At 42.4% G+C, this 18,676-nt stretch overlaps 1 protein-coding gene across 2 annotated transcripts in view; it reads left to right on the forward strand.

Moving 5' to 3' along the window:
- Nucleotides 1-18,676, forward strand: part of ttyh2 (tweety family member 2) — a 70,859-nt gene that overhangs the window by 3,152 nt on the left and 49,031 nt on the right. For both annotated transcript variants that reach the window (XM_074619722.1, XM_074619723.1), the window contains exon 2: nt 14,325-14,497. In XM_074619722.1, coding sequence (XP_074475823.1) covers nt 14,325-14,497 — 173 coding nt within the window. The remainder of the gene's footprint in view (nt 1-14,324; nt 14,498-18,676) is intronic.

Genomic DNA, 18,676 nt, shown 5'->3' on the forward strand with positions numbered 1-18,676 from the left:
GTCTCAGCACAGTGGTTTTCAGAGGGAGGGTCAGGGGACCAACAGGGGGCCAAGGGAGTCAGAGAGGAGCCTCATGAAGATGTGGATGTAATCTGACATTGGAAGAATTAGTTATGGTAACATGTTGTCAATCAAATGTAAAAGAAACATTTAACAAAGGATAAACTTGCAGGAATCAGTTCCATTTAGGCTAATAATGGCAGGTAGATGTGAAATATCCCTTGATAGTACTTTGCAATCCCGCTTTCACTTCTTGCATCACCGACTGTACTAAATGGACAACAGGGTGGAGCTGAGATGGGGCTAGCAAGCTGCTGTGATGAGCTGAAAGACATCGTAGAACATGTGACTTTTTCTGCACAGTCACTGTAGAGTGCTGCAGGGATGATGTATTTTTGTAGGCCAACCAGGAAGTTAGAGGGTTCCCTCGACAAAAAGCCAATGGGATTTTGCATTGGGTTTTGGATTATTGCAGAAATACAAACACACGTTTATGATACTTACATGTTTTGTTCAGCAAGATAATCTCCACAAATGAACACCACTTTTATGATTTTTGAAGTGTGGATGCAATCGCCAGAAGAAAAAGCTAACGTCAGGAGCTTGTACGCAATGCATCCTGGTACATGTAGGCGCTGCTGGCAAAGCTCTGCAAGCAGGAGAACTCAGCTTTCTCTGCCAATATTGCACCCACTGAGAATTTTATCGCTTCAGTCAACTACATTTACCATCAACAGCGATTGAACAGCTACAGAACAGGTGGCGAATGTTCCATTTAAGGCACTAAAACATCATTAGCTGCTATCTCTTCACCAATAGTAGTAGTTTGATGCATTTCTGCTCTTCAAGATATCAGATGGCAGCACAGCTAAATAGTATTTTTGTCATGTTGGTATCAGGTAAGAGAGGCAAAGTGAAGGAGATATTTTCTTCTCGTGCTGCCAGTTTCCATTCTCCGAAGCACCGTGGAAGTGGAGTCAGGACCAGGGGCGGGTGTGGGAGGGGAGGGTGGTGAGTCCCAGCAGGAGAGCAGCGCCGCTCTGAGAGTCTCCAAGTCAGGGGTGGGAAACCCCCATCATCATCATCATCATCATCATCATCATCATCACCGCAACCATCACCCTCTCTTGTTCTCTGACGTTTGTATCTCCGTTTCTCTCTCTGTGACACAGCAACTCTCTTTTGTTTGTTTTTTTCTCACAGATATAGGTCAAGCCCTCCATGTTGCCAGTTTGTAGAACAATTTTTCTGCAAAGCACCAAAGCTAATGACACAATTTCAAGCTGATGCAATGCTATTTAGGCCAGTACACTTCCTGTCACTTCATTCTGATCACCACTTCCTTGGTTGACTGCATTATAGTAGCAGTGATGATATGCCGCATTCTGGAAATTATATGCCATCAAGGGATGAAAACAGGCAATGTATCGCCTCTGGATGTACTTGCATAGTTGTCAAGTTATGATTTATACTTGAATTATTGAGACACTGCGGTGTTAATGAAAAGTTTGTTTCTGTGCTGGGATGATTAACAGCACGGTAAAGAATTCAGTCTAACGGAACAGAAATCAAGCTCCGGCCGTGTACTGTTGAGTCCTCTCTTTTGTAAAGGAAATGCTGAATCGATGTTTAGTCGGTCGCTGCTGTGGAGAGTATTGAGCAGTACAGCCGTGCCTTTAACCGAGGCCGTATTCCCCTTTTCAGAGGAACTGTAATTGGGTAGTTGTAGTGTGGGCAATCCTGGTGAATTCCTCCGCTGGCTCTGGGCCATCGAATGTGATGGAATGCGAGGGGTCGTGATCTTTCACTGTTCTTTGTCTGTATGTGTGTGTGTGTGGTTGTCGGTTTCTCACCCTCTGTTGGACGCTGGTATTGTCAGTGATGGAATGTCTGAATCACCTGACTGGAGTTTTTCCTCTAATTACTGTCTTCTGACAATAAGCAAGCTATTCTTCTTCTTCTTTATCGTACAGTCACTATATGTTGGAGAATCTCATCCAGTGATGCATCGAACTGCAGAGTTCAGGGTTCTGTTTGCTTGAAACAAATTATGAATTGTTGTCCAACTACTACTAAAGGTAAAAGTGTTTATACCTGCTGCACTCCACTAAAGCATGAAGCCTGCCTTTGAACACAAGTAAACAAGTCTCCATTACTGCGGTGGCGTCTCCCTACAATACGCAATCATTTGAATGTAAGCTGTCCTAAGACGTGTATCATTTTTTTTACTTGTATCTTCATGTAAAGTATGCCGACCTTTTACGTAAATTACTACGAGCAACCACAGATGCATTTGGCTGAATGTCACCAGTTAACACAGTTAGCAAACAGTAGAGTCACTATGACTTGCCACCGCAGGCGCCGCTAGATGCTGGAACACACAAAACGGTTGCGGGATTCGTCTATAGCTGCCTCCTAGCTGCATCACACTGATCTCACTCAAAATACTCAGGTCAGTCTGGACATGTTTGGACAGTCTCTCCTCGAAGGAATTCATGGTATTTCACTCAGTTACACTCACGATGAGCACTTTGTTTTGAGGCGTTCACTGACCTCTCCATGAGAAAGTGACACACCCCGGCATTGTTGGAGATTGCTTTGGGGATGCACATCCTCCTGAGATAATCTGCTGATCTCTTCAGCGATCACTCGGTGCTCCTCAGTCACGTCTGTCTGATGCGTTAAAAGTATTTCTCATCTCTCTGTCCTCAGGCCTGGAGGACGGAAAGAGGGCAAAAACTGAAAAAGCTCACCCAAAAATAGGACAGAGGCCTAGTTTTTTTTTCTAATAGTTGTGTGTGAGCCTTTGTGTATGTGTGTGTATGTATGTGTGTATGTGTGTGTATGTATGTGTGTGTGTGTGTGTGTGTGTGTACTGAGCCAGACATCATGTGTAGGTCAGCAGGTCCTCGTCCATCTGACTTCCCCTTCCCCATTTCCTGCTTTGTGACCCGAACAAGTTTGTGCCAAATAACTTTCTGTGTCCATCACTGTGTCCTCGTACTATCCGAGCAGCCAAAGCAGCCAAGGTCACAACAGTTTATAGTTGAATATGGTCACTGTAAATACTGTTATTGAGTTACATAATGCCAGAACTCAATTATTTATAATGCTGCGATACAAAGTGAACGTTTGTGCTTCATGTTCATGTTCTTTATCAGTCTTTTGGTCTCTGTTTTTTGCCGTTATCAGGGCCGGTTACTTCAAAACAAAATTAAAAGTTAGGCTGTTGCTCTCTAAAATAATGAAGTGATGCACTATTTAGAACAATCTGGTCCCGAGTTTAAGGAATGATGTTGTTTTGAAGTCACCGGTCCTGGATAAGAAACAGCCCCGCTCCATAACCGCTCTCTTTTTGTACACATTAAACAAATCTAACGTGTTAATCAGATAAGTTTTGTTACCTTTAGGCAGAACCAGGCTAGCTGTTTCCCCCCGTTTCCAATCTTTATGCTAAGCTAAGCTAACCGTCTCTTGGCTCCAGCTTCTTATTTAATGGACAGCAATGAAAGTGATATCAATCTTCTCATCTCACTCTTGGCAAGAAAGCGAATGAGCCTATTTCCCCAAATGTCAAATACTCATTTAAGATGAATTTCTTCTATTTTATGATAGCTGGAGGAGTAAACATTTACTCATTTTAACAAGACCATGGCGTAATGTAGTTGCCACAGTATCTGAGTGATGTATACTGATGTGGTATTTTGTTAGAAGACAATATGATAGATCTGTTTATCTGTTGGTGGTTTTTGGCCTCATGGTAACTCACTATCTGGAGGTCATAGTTTGCACACGTTTTTCATTATCTGTGGTTGACACTGTAATTATCAGAGGTGTGGACTCGAGTCAGACTTGAGTCCTAAATTTGATGACTGTATACTCGACTTGACAAAATCAAAAAAAGACTTGCAGCTCGACTTGGACTTTGACTTGAAAATACTTGATACCTTCCCGAAAGCCCAAAGATTAATAAGTATGTTATTAAAAAGAGTGTTTGCACGAAGACGATCAACTGCCCGGTACCAGAGTTAACTCCGACAGCGTTGGACATTTGGGTTTATTTACTTTTTTGGGGGGAAAAACTGAACCGAACAAACTGAATTTCTATCTTTTGTTGTTTTTTGCTGAATCCCTGAAAAGTGATCTTCTTTTGTTGAACTCTGGACTCCATTTTTGGCGACTTGCATTTGATTATCTTATACTTAACTCTCCAAATTCACTTTGTTTGGACCAATCCGACAGCATCCAATCAAGTTGCAGGAGAAAAACCACAAAGAACTAATGTTACGTTACTGAGCGCCAGTTCGTGCTGTTTACTCTGTTGTTAAAATGGCATTACATTTGGTGTAGAGTGACTGTTTATGACTCAAACTCAAAGTTTAGGACTTGGAACTTGAGTGCAAAGACCTGAGACTTACTTGTGATTTGCAAAAACAATGACTTTGTCCCACCTCTGGTAATTACTGTAAAGATTGTGGATGTACCCTCCACAGATGCAAGCTCAGCCAAGCACAGTATATAGCATGACGTGTTACGTTAGTGCTGAAGGAAAATGTGCCATGTTCTGTACTCACTGGTCTTGTCAAGGAGCTACTGGAGTGGAGTGTGCATTATGTCCTGAACATTAGCAAGAACATTTGTATTTGAAGGAAGAGATTTATCATGTTAGTCCTTGCGCTTGTTCCAGCTCCAGGTCACTTTTAGAGGACTGACAGCGCTTGATGCTTAATAACTGCAGAGTTTAATGCAAAAAGAAACACAGTTTTATAACCTTAACTAACATGGACGTCTAGGTAGATTTCACACTTGCTGTACATAATTAGAGATGATTAAAGAGCATTGGTCTGTCCTCCAGCAACCACAGCAGCACCATTTGTCCTTGACAAAAAACAACGTGCTTCCTCCTTCGTCTCACCGCTGATCACTTTAATGTCCGACTCAGACAAGTTTCTTTTGAAAGCTTTTATCTCGCTATTACGGCGGCCTCGAACGATACGGGATAAATGAACAAGCCACAGACTGTGCTATTCAATTACAGGAGCAAACACGCGCTCTTAACACACGATATTTCTGCTTCATTGGCTTTTCTTATAGAGATTCCCTGGGAACAATGTTCCACGCGAGTGCAAACAGTCTCCTCCTCCTCCTCCAGACATGTTTCTTCTCTTGTCTTTGTTTCCCCTCTCTCTCTCTCTCTCTCTCTCTCCTGCTTTTTCTGTGTTCCTCAGCATTTCCTTCCCTTTTTTCTCCATTGATGTTAGACTCTCACATAGCGATCTAAATGGATGTGCTGTTGTGTCAGATCCGCTCATGTGTGGTAGACTGAGAATTTCTGTGAAGTCATGAAGATGAAATATATATTTTCCCACTTTTAGACAAAAAAGATAATGTTCTTCAAGTGATGCTGTTACTTTGATTGTACTGCAGCAGCAATTTCCTAATTTTGTGTTCTCAAATATTTGATTGTTCTTTTCGCAGCAGCTCATCTTCACACAATGCCTTTACAATTTCACTGATTACAGCTGATTTTGACAACTGGATGTGTTTAGTTTTGGGTGATGGAAAGTGGAAAAATGATGCATACCAAGTGCTGAAAAATCCATTATCTGTTCAGCTATCAAATCCGCTCTGATTGCATTGGAAATTTAACAACTCCTCCTCCTCAAATCAATCTTAAATCTGTCGTTCTTGACTTCCGACCTCTTTGTCCCACTTCAGCCTGTGAATGACTCACCTCAGCTCAGCCTCTTTATCAGTCATCATGTCCCTTTTTTCCAACTTAGCCCTTGTTTATGTCATGCATACATAGAAAAATACACTCCCAGTGTCCCCTCTGGCTCTCCAGAAGGTCATTAACCCCAATCTGTCTCCGTAGAGCTCGAAGCCAGTGATTAGCATCCCCCCGATTGGCTGTACTGTATAGCCGTGGTCTGTACTAATAAGGCAGTGCTCCCATCCCTCAGTGCTGATCTAACAACATGTAAACAGCATACGACAGCACGGATGCATTTCCTGCTTTTCCTCGTGTCATGATTTTAGTTTGGTGATGAAGAGCTGAATTGGGGCAAGTGGATTCTCGCAGCCACATTCCCCTCCAGCAGAGACAACAATGAAAGCTACAAAAGAGGGGGTTGGGTTTTCCTTTGTTGTGGGGGTGTAGCATCAAAATCCCGACCTCTGACTCCCCTCAGGGAAAGGTTTGGGCTTTGGGTTCACAGAGGGTGTCAAGGAAGGATAAACGAGAGCGCATCGCTGCACTCCAAAGGTGTCCCGGCCTGCACAGAACCACAAAGAGATTCATTAAGGTTAATACAGAGATAGTTTCTGTTACCAAAACTGAAAATCTTAGAAAATGAGCACCCCACAAAGCTCCTGAGACCCCTCACTTTGTTGTGTTGGGGGCAACAAAGCAGCGCAGTGTAACAGATAGGATCCTTTAGCAACAACGCCCCTTCTTCCTCCCTTCTCCTCCTCCTCCTCCTCCTCCTCCTCTCATCCATAACCCATGGGTCGCTTTGCTGGGACTTAATGGCGTCCCAGCTGTGAACATGGGCAGGCCCAGCCGAGTGCACTCTGCCGGAAAGAGCCCCCCTCCCCTCCCCGGTCCCGAGGGCGTTCACCCGAGTGTCAGAGTGCGACAGGCAGCAGCATGGAGGAAGACAGTGAGTCGGACTGCTCCATTGATCGGTGTGGAGGGGGGGGGGCTTTTCTTCATAGTGATGATGCCATTTCTCAAGGCGCTCGGCAGCCTACATTCAACCCTGCATGGCAGGCTACAAATTCATTATATAAAGTGTTGTTATACTGTGAAGCATGTTGAAGGTATCAAAGAAGGAAATGTCAGAGGAATAATTTGTTTGGCTGCTTCACAATAAGATTTCTAAAAGGAAACTGTCTTGTTTTTGTTCTTTAAAGGGGCACTTCTGCACACAAATCATCATGATCATAATCTTTTTGGTGTGATTTATGACCCAATATAAAGACTAAAGATAGCATTACACTGGGTAAAAGTAACCACCCTTTTTGGTTACATTTTTGACCCAATGAAAATGTAATTATGACATTGTTAAAGGGTCAAAAATAACCACATGGTATGGCTGAATAACCCAATGGTAATAATAAAAACAGCACTAAAACTGGATCAAAATAGCCCAGTGTTTTGGGTGTTATTGGTGACCCAGTGGTTTTTATACCCATTAGTACTAGGGGTGGGGAAAAAAAATCGATACAGCACAGTATCGCAATATTTTATGTGGCAATATTGTATCAATACACGGACGTCAAGTCTCAATCTTTTATTATATAAACTATTAACCTCTTAACAATCTGACCACTATTCTGACTTTCAGAGGTTGTCGTGAGCTCAGTCTTAAAGCTCAAGTGGAGATACTGGTATCATATGAAAGTAGAAAACCTAAGGAATCCATCGAATTGAACCATGTCACGTTGACTTGTCTGGAAGAATGCTAAATAACGCTCCAAAGTTACGCTAAATTTTGTTGAGGAAAAACTGGCCTGGCCATTTTCAAAGGGGTCCCTTGACCTCTGACCTCAAAGTATGTGAATGAAAACTGAGATAGAGATAGATGAAACAGATGTTGACAAACTGCATAATTTGCAGTTGAAAAAAGCTTATAAATAGCATATTGCAAAATGTTTAAAATCGCAATAAGATCGTATCTTGACTGAAGTATCGTGAGAATATTGTATTGTGGGGCATCTGGTGATTTCCACCCCTAATGAGTACTGGGTAAACTTTACAGAGTACTGGGGCGGTGCTAGTTGGACCGAGTACTGGCTACCACGATTGACACAAATTAAAATTGACGCAGGCTAAAAGTTAGACTAAAACCATCTGTACTGATTTCGAACAACAAGAAGAGGCTCCTGCTGCTCACTAGGCTTCGACTTTTAAGGTGGAATTTCCGTCTTCGTCCATGTCTTCTTCCTTCTCCAACTGACCTGACACCCGTTTAACCCCTATCACATTGAAGGAATGTCACCGTCCAGTCAGGCCACACACACACACATTGTACATCGTTGCACACACTTCGCCTGGAGACCTCCTCCACCTACGCACAGCTGTCTGCCACCTGCTGTGGAGCAGTCATGCTAGCGGAAGACACTTCATATCGCTTAGCGTGCGTTTTGCAGTACTCCAAGCTTGTTGAATTCCACTGTCACACACGTGCCTTCGTCCTGCTTAGCAGATGCACGGCAACAGATGGAGGTGCTTTCCATCTCTATATATTAATTATGGTCACTACTTGTTTATTATAAATAGATTTTCAATGGGCGCTCGGCATAAGGCACAGACTCTATACCACTTAGACTGTTATGAGTTTGCATCAGTCTGGACATGCAGCACATCCTCCACCTCCTCTGTGTTCCGTCTCGTTCCATTCTGCTCCAGTAAAGCAGCTTTTTGTAACAGTGGAGTGCCCATCAAGAGGTTTTTATTCAGGTCAGGTTTTCTGTGAGTAAAACAGGCCATTCCTTTACGCATAGACTTTGAACATTTGGAAAAACTTTCTGCAGGAAATCTCTTTTCAGAATCTTTCTGATGAAATAAAGTTGCGTGACTGTGAGGCTTTAAATACGGATGGATTCTATTATTGATTATTGGATGATATTGGATTTATTGCAGGGCTTTGTACTGGATTTCCAGCAGATCACACGATAATGCTCAAGGCAAAAGTGTGCAATAAGAACGCCGTTCTTGCTTTTGGCGTGTCATTTGTACGCCATGTAGTCTGCACTGACTTCAGCGTAAATGCATTTGCATGAATTTGCTACGCTCAGAGCTGGTGACGTAGAATTAAATGTGAGAAAGACTGCTTATGGCGGTCGGGAGGGAAGGTGGATGGGTCCAACAAACACAGGACTTTAAACCAGGAGACCAGTGTTTTGTTTTGTACGTTACATTAGTGACGTTTGTGACGTGTTTTTTTAGCGACGTTTGTGATGTGTTTTTTTAGCGACATTTGTGACATGTTTTTTTAGCGCCGTTTGTGACATGTTTTTCGTACGTATGTTACGTTGTTTCCGTACTTTTTGTACTTAGTTTACGTTTTTATTTTAAGCCCAACCATGATGTTTTTCCTAAACCTAAGTGCGTGGTTTAACTTGCCCCCTGCTGGTAGCCTCCTGCACCATCATACACGTAAGGGATAATGTACAGCAATACGGTCATTATTGTGAAATAAACCCCGACAGGGTCATGCGGTTGGGGAAGGGGTCTTGCATCGCCCTGGAGGGGTTTATTTCACAACAATGACCCGCTCACTGTACATTATCACGCTTATTAAACAGCTACTTACTTAAGAAATCAATAATTTGACACAAAAACGGTCCGCCAGAGTCCGACATCAGATCTGCAACCATAGCAACGGTCTCTTATAAAGAAATAACTGAACTTGACCAATCAGTATTCAACAAAGCCAAGCGTGTGATATTCACGCTTCAGTGAGGCAAAACGTGACACTGACACGCTATCCTCTGATGGACAGGTGGGTTTATTACACGCTTTGACGTGATAAGAGGTTGTGATTTCATGCTAAAATGAATAGTAGATTAATCAATTACTTGACTGACAGAAGCTTAATTGACAATTATAATTGATTAATTGTTTAAGTTGTTGTCAAGCAACAGCCACTGGTTCCACCTTGAAACACAGGACTTTTGGTTCGGCATTTTTCATTATGTTTCACATTTTATAGATAAAACAAATCGATTAATTGAGAAAACACATAGAAAATGATCTGTATCCCTAATTGGATGTACTTCATGAACTGGCAGCTTTGCAGATTTGTATTTGTGAGTAACAGATGGCTCCAAAGTTCCTCTTGTGTTGACTGTGCTGAGTTCACCTACATGTCGTTCTCTGAATTACTCATCCTTTCATGCAGAGCGTATGGCTGATTTTTCCTGCCATGCACTTGTGTGTTTATTTTTGGTAAATGCGTAAAATAAATCGTAGCATTATGCAACGTTCCCGCCCTCAGGGGGAAGCCGTCTACAATGGACTCGTAATAGGAGAGAAACTGGGCCGTGCGCTGAGTGATGAAGAGTGTTCCTGAGGTAGCCATGTGGATGAGGAAGCTGTGTCTTCCCATGATTGTCTTCCTTTCCTGTGTGTCTTCACTCTTTCCCCATCCACGCCCGGCTGTCTCAGTGTTTTCATTACCTACGATACTCCCTCCATCACGCTGTCACCCTGTCTTCCCATTGCTCTTTTTCCTCATCTCCTACTCCCTCCACATCCACATCCTCACCTCGGGGATTGCCTTTCCGCTCAGCTAGATCTTCCTTCCTTCCTTTCTCTCCTCGTGTCATTGCCTCCAGCCTCGTGCTCACCCCACCCCCCCGTCTGCTGGGACAATAGAGAGGAAACAAAACCGAGAGGAGTGGGCCTCTTCTTGACTTAAGAATGAGTAAGTAAGGAGAAGGGTGTTAACATATCGAGTCTGCTTTTATGGGGATCCACTCAGACCTAATTCAGGTAGCAGTTAAGTGGTCGGAGCTGCCAATTAGATTTTTTTTTTTTTAACCAAAGAGCTACTGTGTGCACACTCCGGTTGGTAAAAGATAAATGGTGTTTTTAAACTTAATGGAAGGTTGGAGCACTTGGGAAGTGATGGTTCCAGGTTGAGGTTGTGTGCTGTGTGTTTTAGTGCAGGTGCAGTTTCTGTGTGTGCGACCTTTCACTGAATGGATGCTACATAATTCAGAAGCCATTATTTTTGCGCCCTGAGAAGAAAGGACAGTACAGAGAGAGAGAGAGAGAGAGAGAGAGTGATGGACAGAAAGAAAGTGTTGTTTTAGCTATAAAAGCTTTGGAATAAATGTTTCTCCAAATACATTTGAGAGATCCTTCTAAAGCCCCGTGCAGTTTTTAAATTATACAACGGCTTTTGAGCAGGTTTAGAGGCTCAAACACCATGAAATTTAGGCACCTGATTGGACGAACGCTTTCCCTCGTGGGCTGCTGCTCCCAGCTTTCAAACGGGAACCAACACGGCGGCTCGTTTGAAAACTTTCTTCTCTTATATCATGAAAAGAGTTCACCTAAATGTGTTTCTGAAAACATTTTATGCGAGAAATAAGCCATGCAGTTGCTGAATCTGTCCTTATTTTGGATCGACAACGTTTAGTTTAAAAGTTTCTCGGGAGTTTCCAGAGGCGGCGAGTTGCACCGGACGCCCCTGATTTGCATAGAGTAGCAAAGGCCTGAACTTCATGCAAATGAAGAGCGGCCAAGGTGACGCCCCGTCTCTTAAATCGCGCCGCCACCACTTCCAGAATGCATTGCACGGAGTAGTGTGGACGCTAGGCATGAACGTAGCAAAAGTTTTAGGTTTTAAAAGTGTGGATGTTGCCTTAAAGATAATATAAAGAAAAAGTTTATTCCTCTGATGGTCCGTGTTCACCCGGAGGAGCCCCATCCACTGCCTCTCCCCCCCGCCCTCCTGCCACATTCCCTCCTTTCTCTGCATCTCCTGGCTGCAGGGGAATCACAAGACAGAGGCATGGCAGTGTAAGCAGGCCCGTCACATGCTGCTTAATTCAAATAGGCTGCGATAATTCGCCCTTTCACTCGTCCTCCGTCGCCGTCGCGAGGGAACCAAACTAACCTGCGCGTTACCATGACGATAGGAGCGTCTGGGTGGCCCAGCGTTTGTGTGTACATTCAGTGGGAGTCCCCCCTCCCACCCCCCTTTTTCTCTTCCTCTCTCTGTCGAACAATCTCCCCGTGTTCATATCATCCACCTGCGCCCCACATCTCATTTACCGTGTTCACCTCAATTACACCCACTTCACGCCGACTCTCATCACTCCAAAACGCCACCCCCATCTGCCCTCCACGAGGAGACGAGGAGCGTCTCTTTGTCTCACCTTGGTTGCCATCCATCTGTCTGAGCGCACCCATTAACACATTTACAATCTCGTCTCCTTAAACTGCGGCGCTAAATTTGCCACTAATCTCCGCACCTATTTTATGGGGCGCTGGAGAGGATGAGGAAGGTGATGGAGGTCAATGACGATGGTGATTGCCCCACGGGCATCCTTCCTTTCTTTTTCTTTGTCAGCAGATGTGTGGCCATCTACATGAAAGGCATGTAGCCGTGTAATGGGACCAGATGAGGCACGGCACCCCAACAGATGGAGTTAGGAAGAGGAGCGAGAATAGATGATAGAATAGAGACGAAAGTGCGAAAGGAGTGAACACACATAATAATGATCGCTATAAATATCTTGTAGTTGTGTTTTTGCTTTTTTTTTTATTAGCAAAGTCGACAGCAGAGGGACTTTGTCAGATGATATAAACAGCTGTTTTGAGGCTTCTGGAGGATTATTCAATTTACCTACCTCTTTATAGCCATCGTTGACATATATCCTTCCATTTCTGGGGTTTTAATCCCTCACAATATCACAGCTTGAGAACAGATGGCTCAGCACCAAAAATATTTCAGATAAACTAAAAAAAAAAGGAAGAGTAAAGAGGGGTGTGGGGGGGTGGGGGTGGGACTGAGCTTCAATAAACCCATCTGTGAGCAGATGGATGCAGATTCATTGGAGGCTGTTAGAGGAGAGTCTCGCAGAAGGTGCGTCGGGGGGCTGAAGGAGGGAGAGAGGAGTCGATGCAGAGACGTATGAGGAGGTGTCTGCTCTCCAGCTGGAGACAGGGAGGATAACAAGCTCCCAGAATGCAGCTGGTCTCGTTTCTGGGGGCTGGTGAAGACATATTCATTAGTTTTTTGTGTGTGTGTCTTTATTACCGCACTAATCACAGTAACTGTTGATGTTAGATTGAAATATTTTGTTTGGAGTCACAGAACATCCTGACATTAGCAGAGGGCAGGGATTCATCTGATTGTCATTCTGAGATTCGGTACAGTTGAACATGTTAAATTGAAGCCAAATGAAAACAAAGTTTTTTTTTATACTTCAGGACATTAAGCTGACAATATTTTTATTGTACTTTCATGTAAGTAGATGTTTGAATGCAGGAGTTTAAAGGGATAGTTCAGGTGTTTTGAATTACTTATCCATAGTCAGTGTATTACCTACAGTAGATGACGGTGGGCACGCCCCCAGTTTAGAAAAGCAGACAGGAGTACTGGCACGGGAGCAAACCAATGTACTGCTGTGGACGGGGCAGCGGCAAAACAGATTTTAGACACATAAAAAACTAAAAAAGTCAATTTAAGTGTATGCTATATTTAGAATATTTTCGCCGATTTACCTTGCCATGAGGCAGCTATACACAATCTATGATTCCGACGGGGAATTGAAGCTATGCTCTCGCCAAAGCAACCAGACTCCATTGCAAAAACCTGTCATTTTACCTTGCAGAACACAGGGGTTGCTGGTCTAACGCTGCCTTGGTCGGTTAGTTTTGTTTGTTGCCATTGTGTGACTTTGGTGAATCCGAACTAACTACACTTTGTTTGTTTGTGTCACACAATGACACAAACAAACTACCCGATCGAGACAGCAGTACACCAGCAATCTCCTGTGTTCTACGAGGTAAAATAAGTCTGGTCACTTTGGCGAGAACGTAGATGGATACAACAGCTTCAGTTCCCCATTGGAAAGCGCTGTCCGACGGCAAGGTAAAGCAGTGAAAATATTCTAAATGTATCGTACCCTTAAACTGATATTGATTTTTTTAGGTGGGCCTTTCTTTTAGGTGTCTAAAATACATTTTGCTGCTGCTCCCGTCCAACGAAAGTACATTGCTTTACTTCCATTCACCTCCAAACTGGGGGTGTATCGACCGTCATCTACTGTGTGTAATACACTGACTATGGATAGAAAGTACCTCATACAACCCCACTTCAAAACTTCCTAAACTATCCCGTAAAGTATTTTTTACATGGTGAAGTAAAGGATCTTCTTCCACCACTGTTTACCTGTTAACTTGTTCCTGAATGCATTTTTGTTTGCATTACTGTACTTGCCCTATATATTCTGCTTACTATTTATTTGTCCTGATGTCACTGCTGCACATATCTTAACATATTCTTGCTACCACTTCCAGTTTATTGTATTTATTACCCCTATACATATGTACAGCACTCTGCACTGCTCAGTACTTGGACTCTATGCAATGACAATTGAATCTGATCTAATGCAATCTAATTATAATGTGCTACATGGACATGAATATGAAATTACATTTCCTTGCTTTTAATGGCCAATTTCTCAAAAACTAAAGTTGCATTAAACTTGTGAATTATTATGCTGGCAAGCATTAGTCACAAGTGACCTTACATTCCACTTCAGTCATGTCATGTCATGTTTCTCTCGTCTCTCCGTAGTCTCTCATCTTCCTGGGCTGCGTGGCGGCCGCCGGGCTCGGCCTCAACCTGCTGTGTCTGGCCATCTACCTGAGCTGTCTGTGCTGCTGCCACAAAGACGAAGAGGAGGAGAGCAAGAAGCCCAACTCCTGCTGCGTCACCTGGTCCGCCGTCGCCGCCGGCCTCATCACATGGTGAGAGAATAGAAGACGTTTTGACTAACTGCTGATTACTGTGCAGACACACACACACTCTCACTCTCCGTTGATGTCTGCCGTCCTGCGTGTTTTCCCATTTTCTTTATTGGTCATTCAGTATTCCTAACGGGGGAGCTGTAAGAGGCACAATGTTTTCACTGCAAAGACTCACATTCTGTATTCCCACTCGAGTTAGTTCTCTGTATATTTGTCCATACGTCTGTTTGTCTCTGTTCTCCTATTTGTATTCTCAAGGTGTCTCTTTCTTGTCTACATGCCTTTCATGCCACCTCTCTTTTGAAATACGCTAAGCTTCTATTTGCAGTTCTGCAGATACTTGTGCTTTGGGTTCACAATAGCATAGGCAGTCGTCTTTATTTCATTCCTTTTGATGAGATCAGTCTTTGATCTGTCTCATGCTAAGTCGCTTTTTACTTCTGTGAGACATTGATGTGGATGAAATCTCTCTGATCACCCTTACCCTTTCCACATTTTTGTATGATTTGTGTGGTGTAAAGAACCCAGACATAAAAAATGCACAAAAGAGTGGAAGTTTTTTTTTTTATATTTGTACAAGCTTTGTTTCTTTTGAACATCCGTCTGGACATGTGTATTTAAAAAACAGCTGCTGATAGGAAGCTGTGGCCTCTGGTTTGAGGGGATATTGTGGTAGAAGTCGTCCTTGTGTGGGTGTATAATGAATATTCTGCTGACAATGTGCATGACTGCCTGCCAGACAAGTCGCTCTTCACTGTGGTGTCTTCAACCTCTGGATGGGATGCATCAACTCAGTCTGCAAAGTACTATGCAATAAAAATGACACGTAGGCGGATAGGTAACTATACAGTATACAATATATGAGACAAATGCAATAATCTCTCTGTTGTCACTGTGTGTTACTTAAAGGGTCTATATACGATATCCAGAGCATTAATATAACATCAAACAACTATTTGCTATGTGAAGATATAGAGGAGTAATGTCTACCTGAGCAGAGAATGGAGTCTCTCTCCCTCTGTATGTGCTGTAATCTGAGCTTTTTGGTTTGTTGACATAGCCGGGCTGGCCATGCATGCCTTTTAGTGCATGTGAGCGTTGCATTGCTCTCATACGGCGGTTGCAGTTGATAACATCACTGTCGCGGAAGTGTATCATCCATCCTCCGGTTCCCACTCAGGTTAACACATCTTCCTAATTGGACGCAATACGAACAAGCGAACATCAGATTGTTTCAGTTTTTTCCCAATGAAGATGTCCTAACCTGCTCCGTTCGTCAGCGAACAGGCAAGGCGTCGTGTCGCTTGTTTGAAAAAACGCTCGCCCCGGCTCTATTTATGCAAAGTTTCGCTTTGATGGTAGTGGCTAGAAGGGAACCAGCAAACGGTGGATGATCAGGTCAGATTTCGCAATTTACGGGGTCCCTTCTAGACATGACCATATCTCTCTCTCTCTATGTAATAGAGAGTGACATAGCTTGTAGTATAATTTTTCACGCTCCGTTCGCCAGAGTTCGCTCGGGAAGCAATAGTAATGCACCCAAGCTCTCATTTAGCGCCTTTAAAGTACAGGCTAACAGATATACAGAAAACAAGAGAAAATAAAATAGCGCTAAATCATGAGCTATAGAAATATTTTAAAATATTACAGTGATTATATACATTTGAAAAGATGCATGTAAAAGTGCATGCAGGTCGCTACCCAACCACATACGTCATCGTCTTGATAGGAATATTATACGGGTCTTGAAACTAAGTACTGCTCAGAAATTATAATGGAAACTCTTACAACACTTGTAAATAACATTTCCCCCAGCTTAATGCTCACCTGAACTAACAGGCTGTAAAGTTGATCAAGCGTAGCCTATTTGTTTTACCTCTATAAAACACCTCCTGTTCACATCGCTGGCTGTACAACGCAGCACAAATAATGGAAAACAGGTCACAGGCCACTAACGGTGAGTAAAATTTAAATGTCCATTAGTCCCATTAGCAGAGATCTGGTGTCACCATCACAAGATGAATCACAAGCTTAATTATCATGTCTTATGTATGAGGAAATGGAAATTGTTCAATAAGCCACTTAAGTGATTCAAATGAGACCATTACTACCAGAGGAGAAATGTTTCCTTATTTTGAAGATGATATCTGAACCAGTGTGAGATGTGATTTGTTTTGGCTGGAGGCTGCTGGATCTCATCAAGTCTGTGGTGAACTGAAAACTTTTCCTGATGTGACATGACATTATGTTTAGCTGTGATAAAGATGCATGATATCAGTGAGTATTATATATAGCCTTTAGCTGGTGTGCAGACGACCTGCGGTCCGTTCATTATTCCTACTTGGATCCAATTTTTGATTCTGTTAACATCCTGCTGCTGTGGCCAACTTTTAAAAATACTTTATTTTGAATCAGTACAATACAATAATATAAATAAACAATGATATTTCAAATTAAATGCATTGGTAAAAATGCATAAAAGCAAATGAGGATAAAAAGTAAAAACATAAAATGGAACAAATTAAGTAAGGGGTCTTGAATCACCCACGATAATGACCCGCTCGCTGTACATTATCCTGCTTATTACACAGCTACGTCCTAAAGAAATCAATAATTTGACACAAAATATTGATTTAAAAATGATTTTATTGATATAATAAAAATGATTTTATTGCTTCTGCTAAGAAAAATTGTCTGTTGGATTCTACAGTTGGAACTGAGTCCATAGCAACGTAAATCTGTAGTTTAAATTTAGCTTACTCGTTGGCTATAATTCATATTAAACTGAACATTTCTGTTGATGGTGAGGTGAGACGAGCTGAATGGGACTTCTTTTAGGAATATTAATGTTGACGTGTCTGTCCTCATTCATCTCAACACAGTTGTTACTAATGTTACAGCTGTAAATAGATAACTATAAATAGATAGTAACTTAAGTAAAAACATAAAATTGGGAGCACAGTCTCACAGATTTAATAGCTTTTTTTAGTTTTTTTGCTGAAGTTATTGTCTTAATATAAAGCTCCATTTCTTTCTTTAAAGTCATGAAAGTGAGGTTTAACTTTAGCAAATTTACATTTAGGAATGTTGCAACAATCATAATGAGATTGATTAGAAAATGCTGTCTCTCATATATTGTGTTGAACCTTAAAGGTACAGTGTGTAGGATTTGACGGCATCTAGTAGTGTGGTTTCGGATTGCAACCAACTGAGTACCCCTTCGCTCACTCCCCCCTTTCCAAGACTGCGGTAACGTGAGCCGCCGAGTGCAAAACCGTGGTAACCGCAGTTTCACAAGCGTATCGGAGAACTACAGTGGCCTTCAGGTAACGTAAAAACGTGAAAGGCTCTCTCTAGAGTCAGTGTTTAGTTTGTCCTTTCTGGGCTACTGTAGAAACATAGTGGAGCAACATGGTGGACTCTGTGAAGACGACCCGCTCCCTTTGTAGATATGAAGGGATCATTCTAAGGTAACGAAAACACAACGATTCTTAGTTTCAGGTGATTTTACACTAATGAAAACATAGTTATGAATATTATATTACATTTCTGCTAATAGATTCCCCAAATGTTACACACTGGTCCTTTAAAGAAGTGGAAGTTCAAAGTTACAGATAACTGTGTCAGACTTGCAAATCAACGCGTAATGCTGCTGACAAAGATTACAAACTAGAGGGGCAAAAATTAATTTACAGTCTGCTATAAAAGCACCAAAACACTGAAGCATCACAGTCAGCACTTCCACCACCAGATAGGCCCGATTAGGCCGGTCAATGAGATGTACTCTCCCCTCAAAAGCAGCTAATTGAATTAGTTGCCAGAGGAGTGGATACTTCTCTCAACCATGTGACAGTCATGTTTAGCAACCAGTCGGTAATATTAAATTAAGCCTCGAGCATCATCGTACATTACTCTGTTTTGCAGAGAAGGTTAATTGTTAAATGGATATCCTGAGAGCTCAGCACTGCCGGCCGGCTGAAGCTTCTGTACCACACCAATGATTTACATCCCCTCTCTTCTTTGTCACGTGTTCCCCACATCTACTGAATGCCATTTAATAAAGTGCAAATGAAAGAAAATAAATGCTTATCCAACAGAGGAAACATTTAAAATATTCAAAGCTAAATGCTGGTCGCTAAAAGCACAATGACGAATATTCTGTATGTCAAATTACCTTTG

Source organism: Sebastes fasciatus, chromosome 20, assembly GCF_043250625.1.
Source record: "Sebastes fasciatus isolate fSebFas1 chromosome 20, fSebFas1.pri, whole genome shotgun sequence".
Classification (NCBI taxonomy): Eukaryota; Metazoa; Chordata; class Actinopteri; order Perciformes; family Sebastidae; genus Sebastes; species Sebastes fasciatus.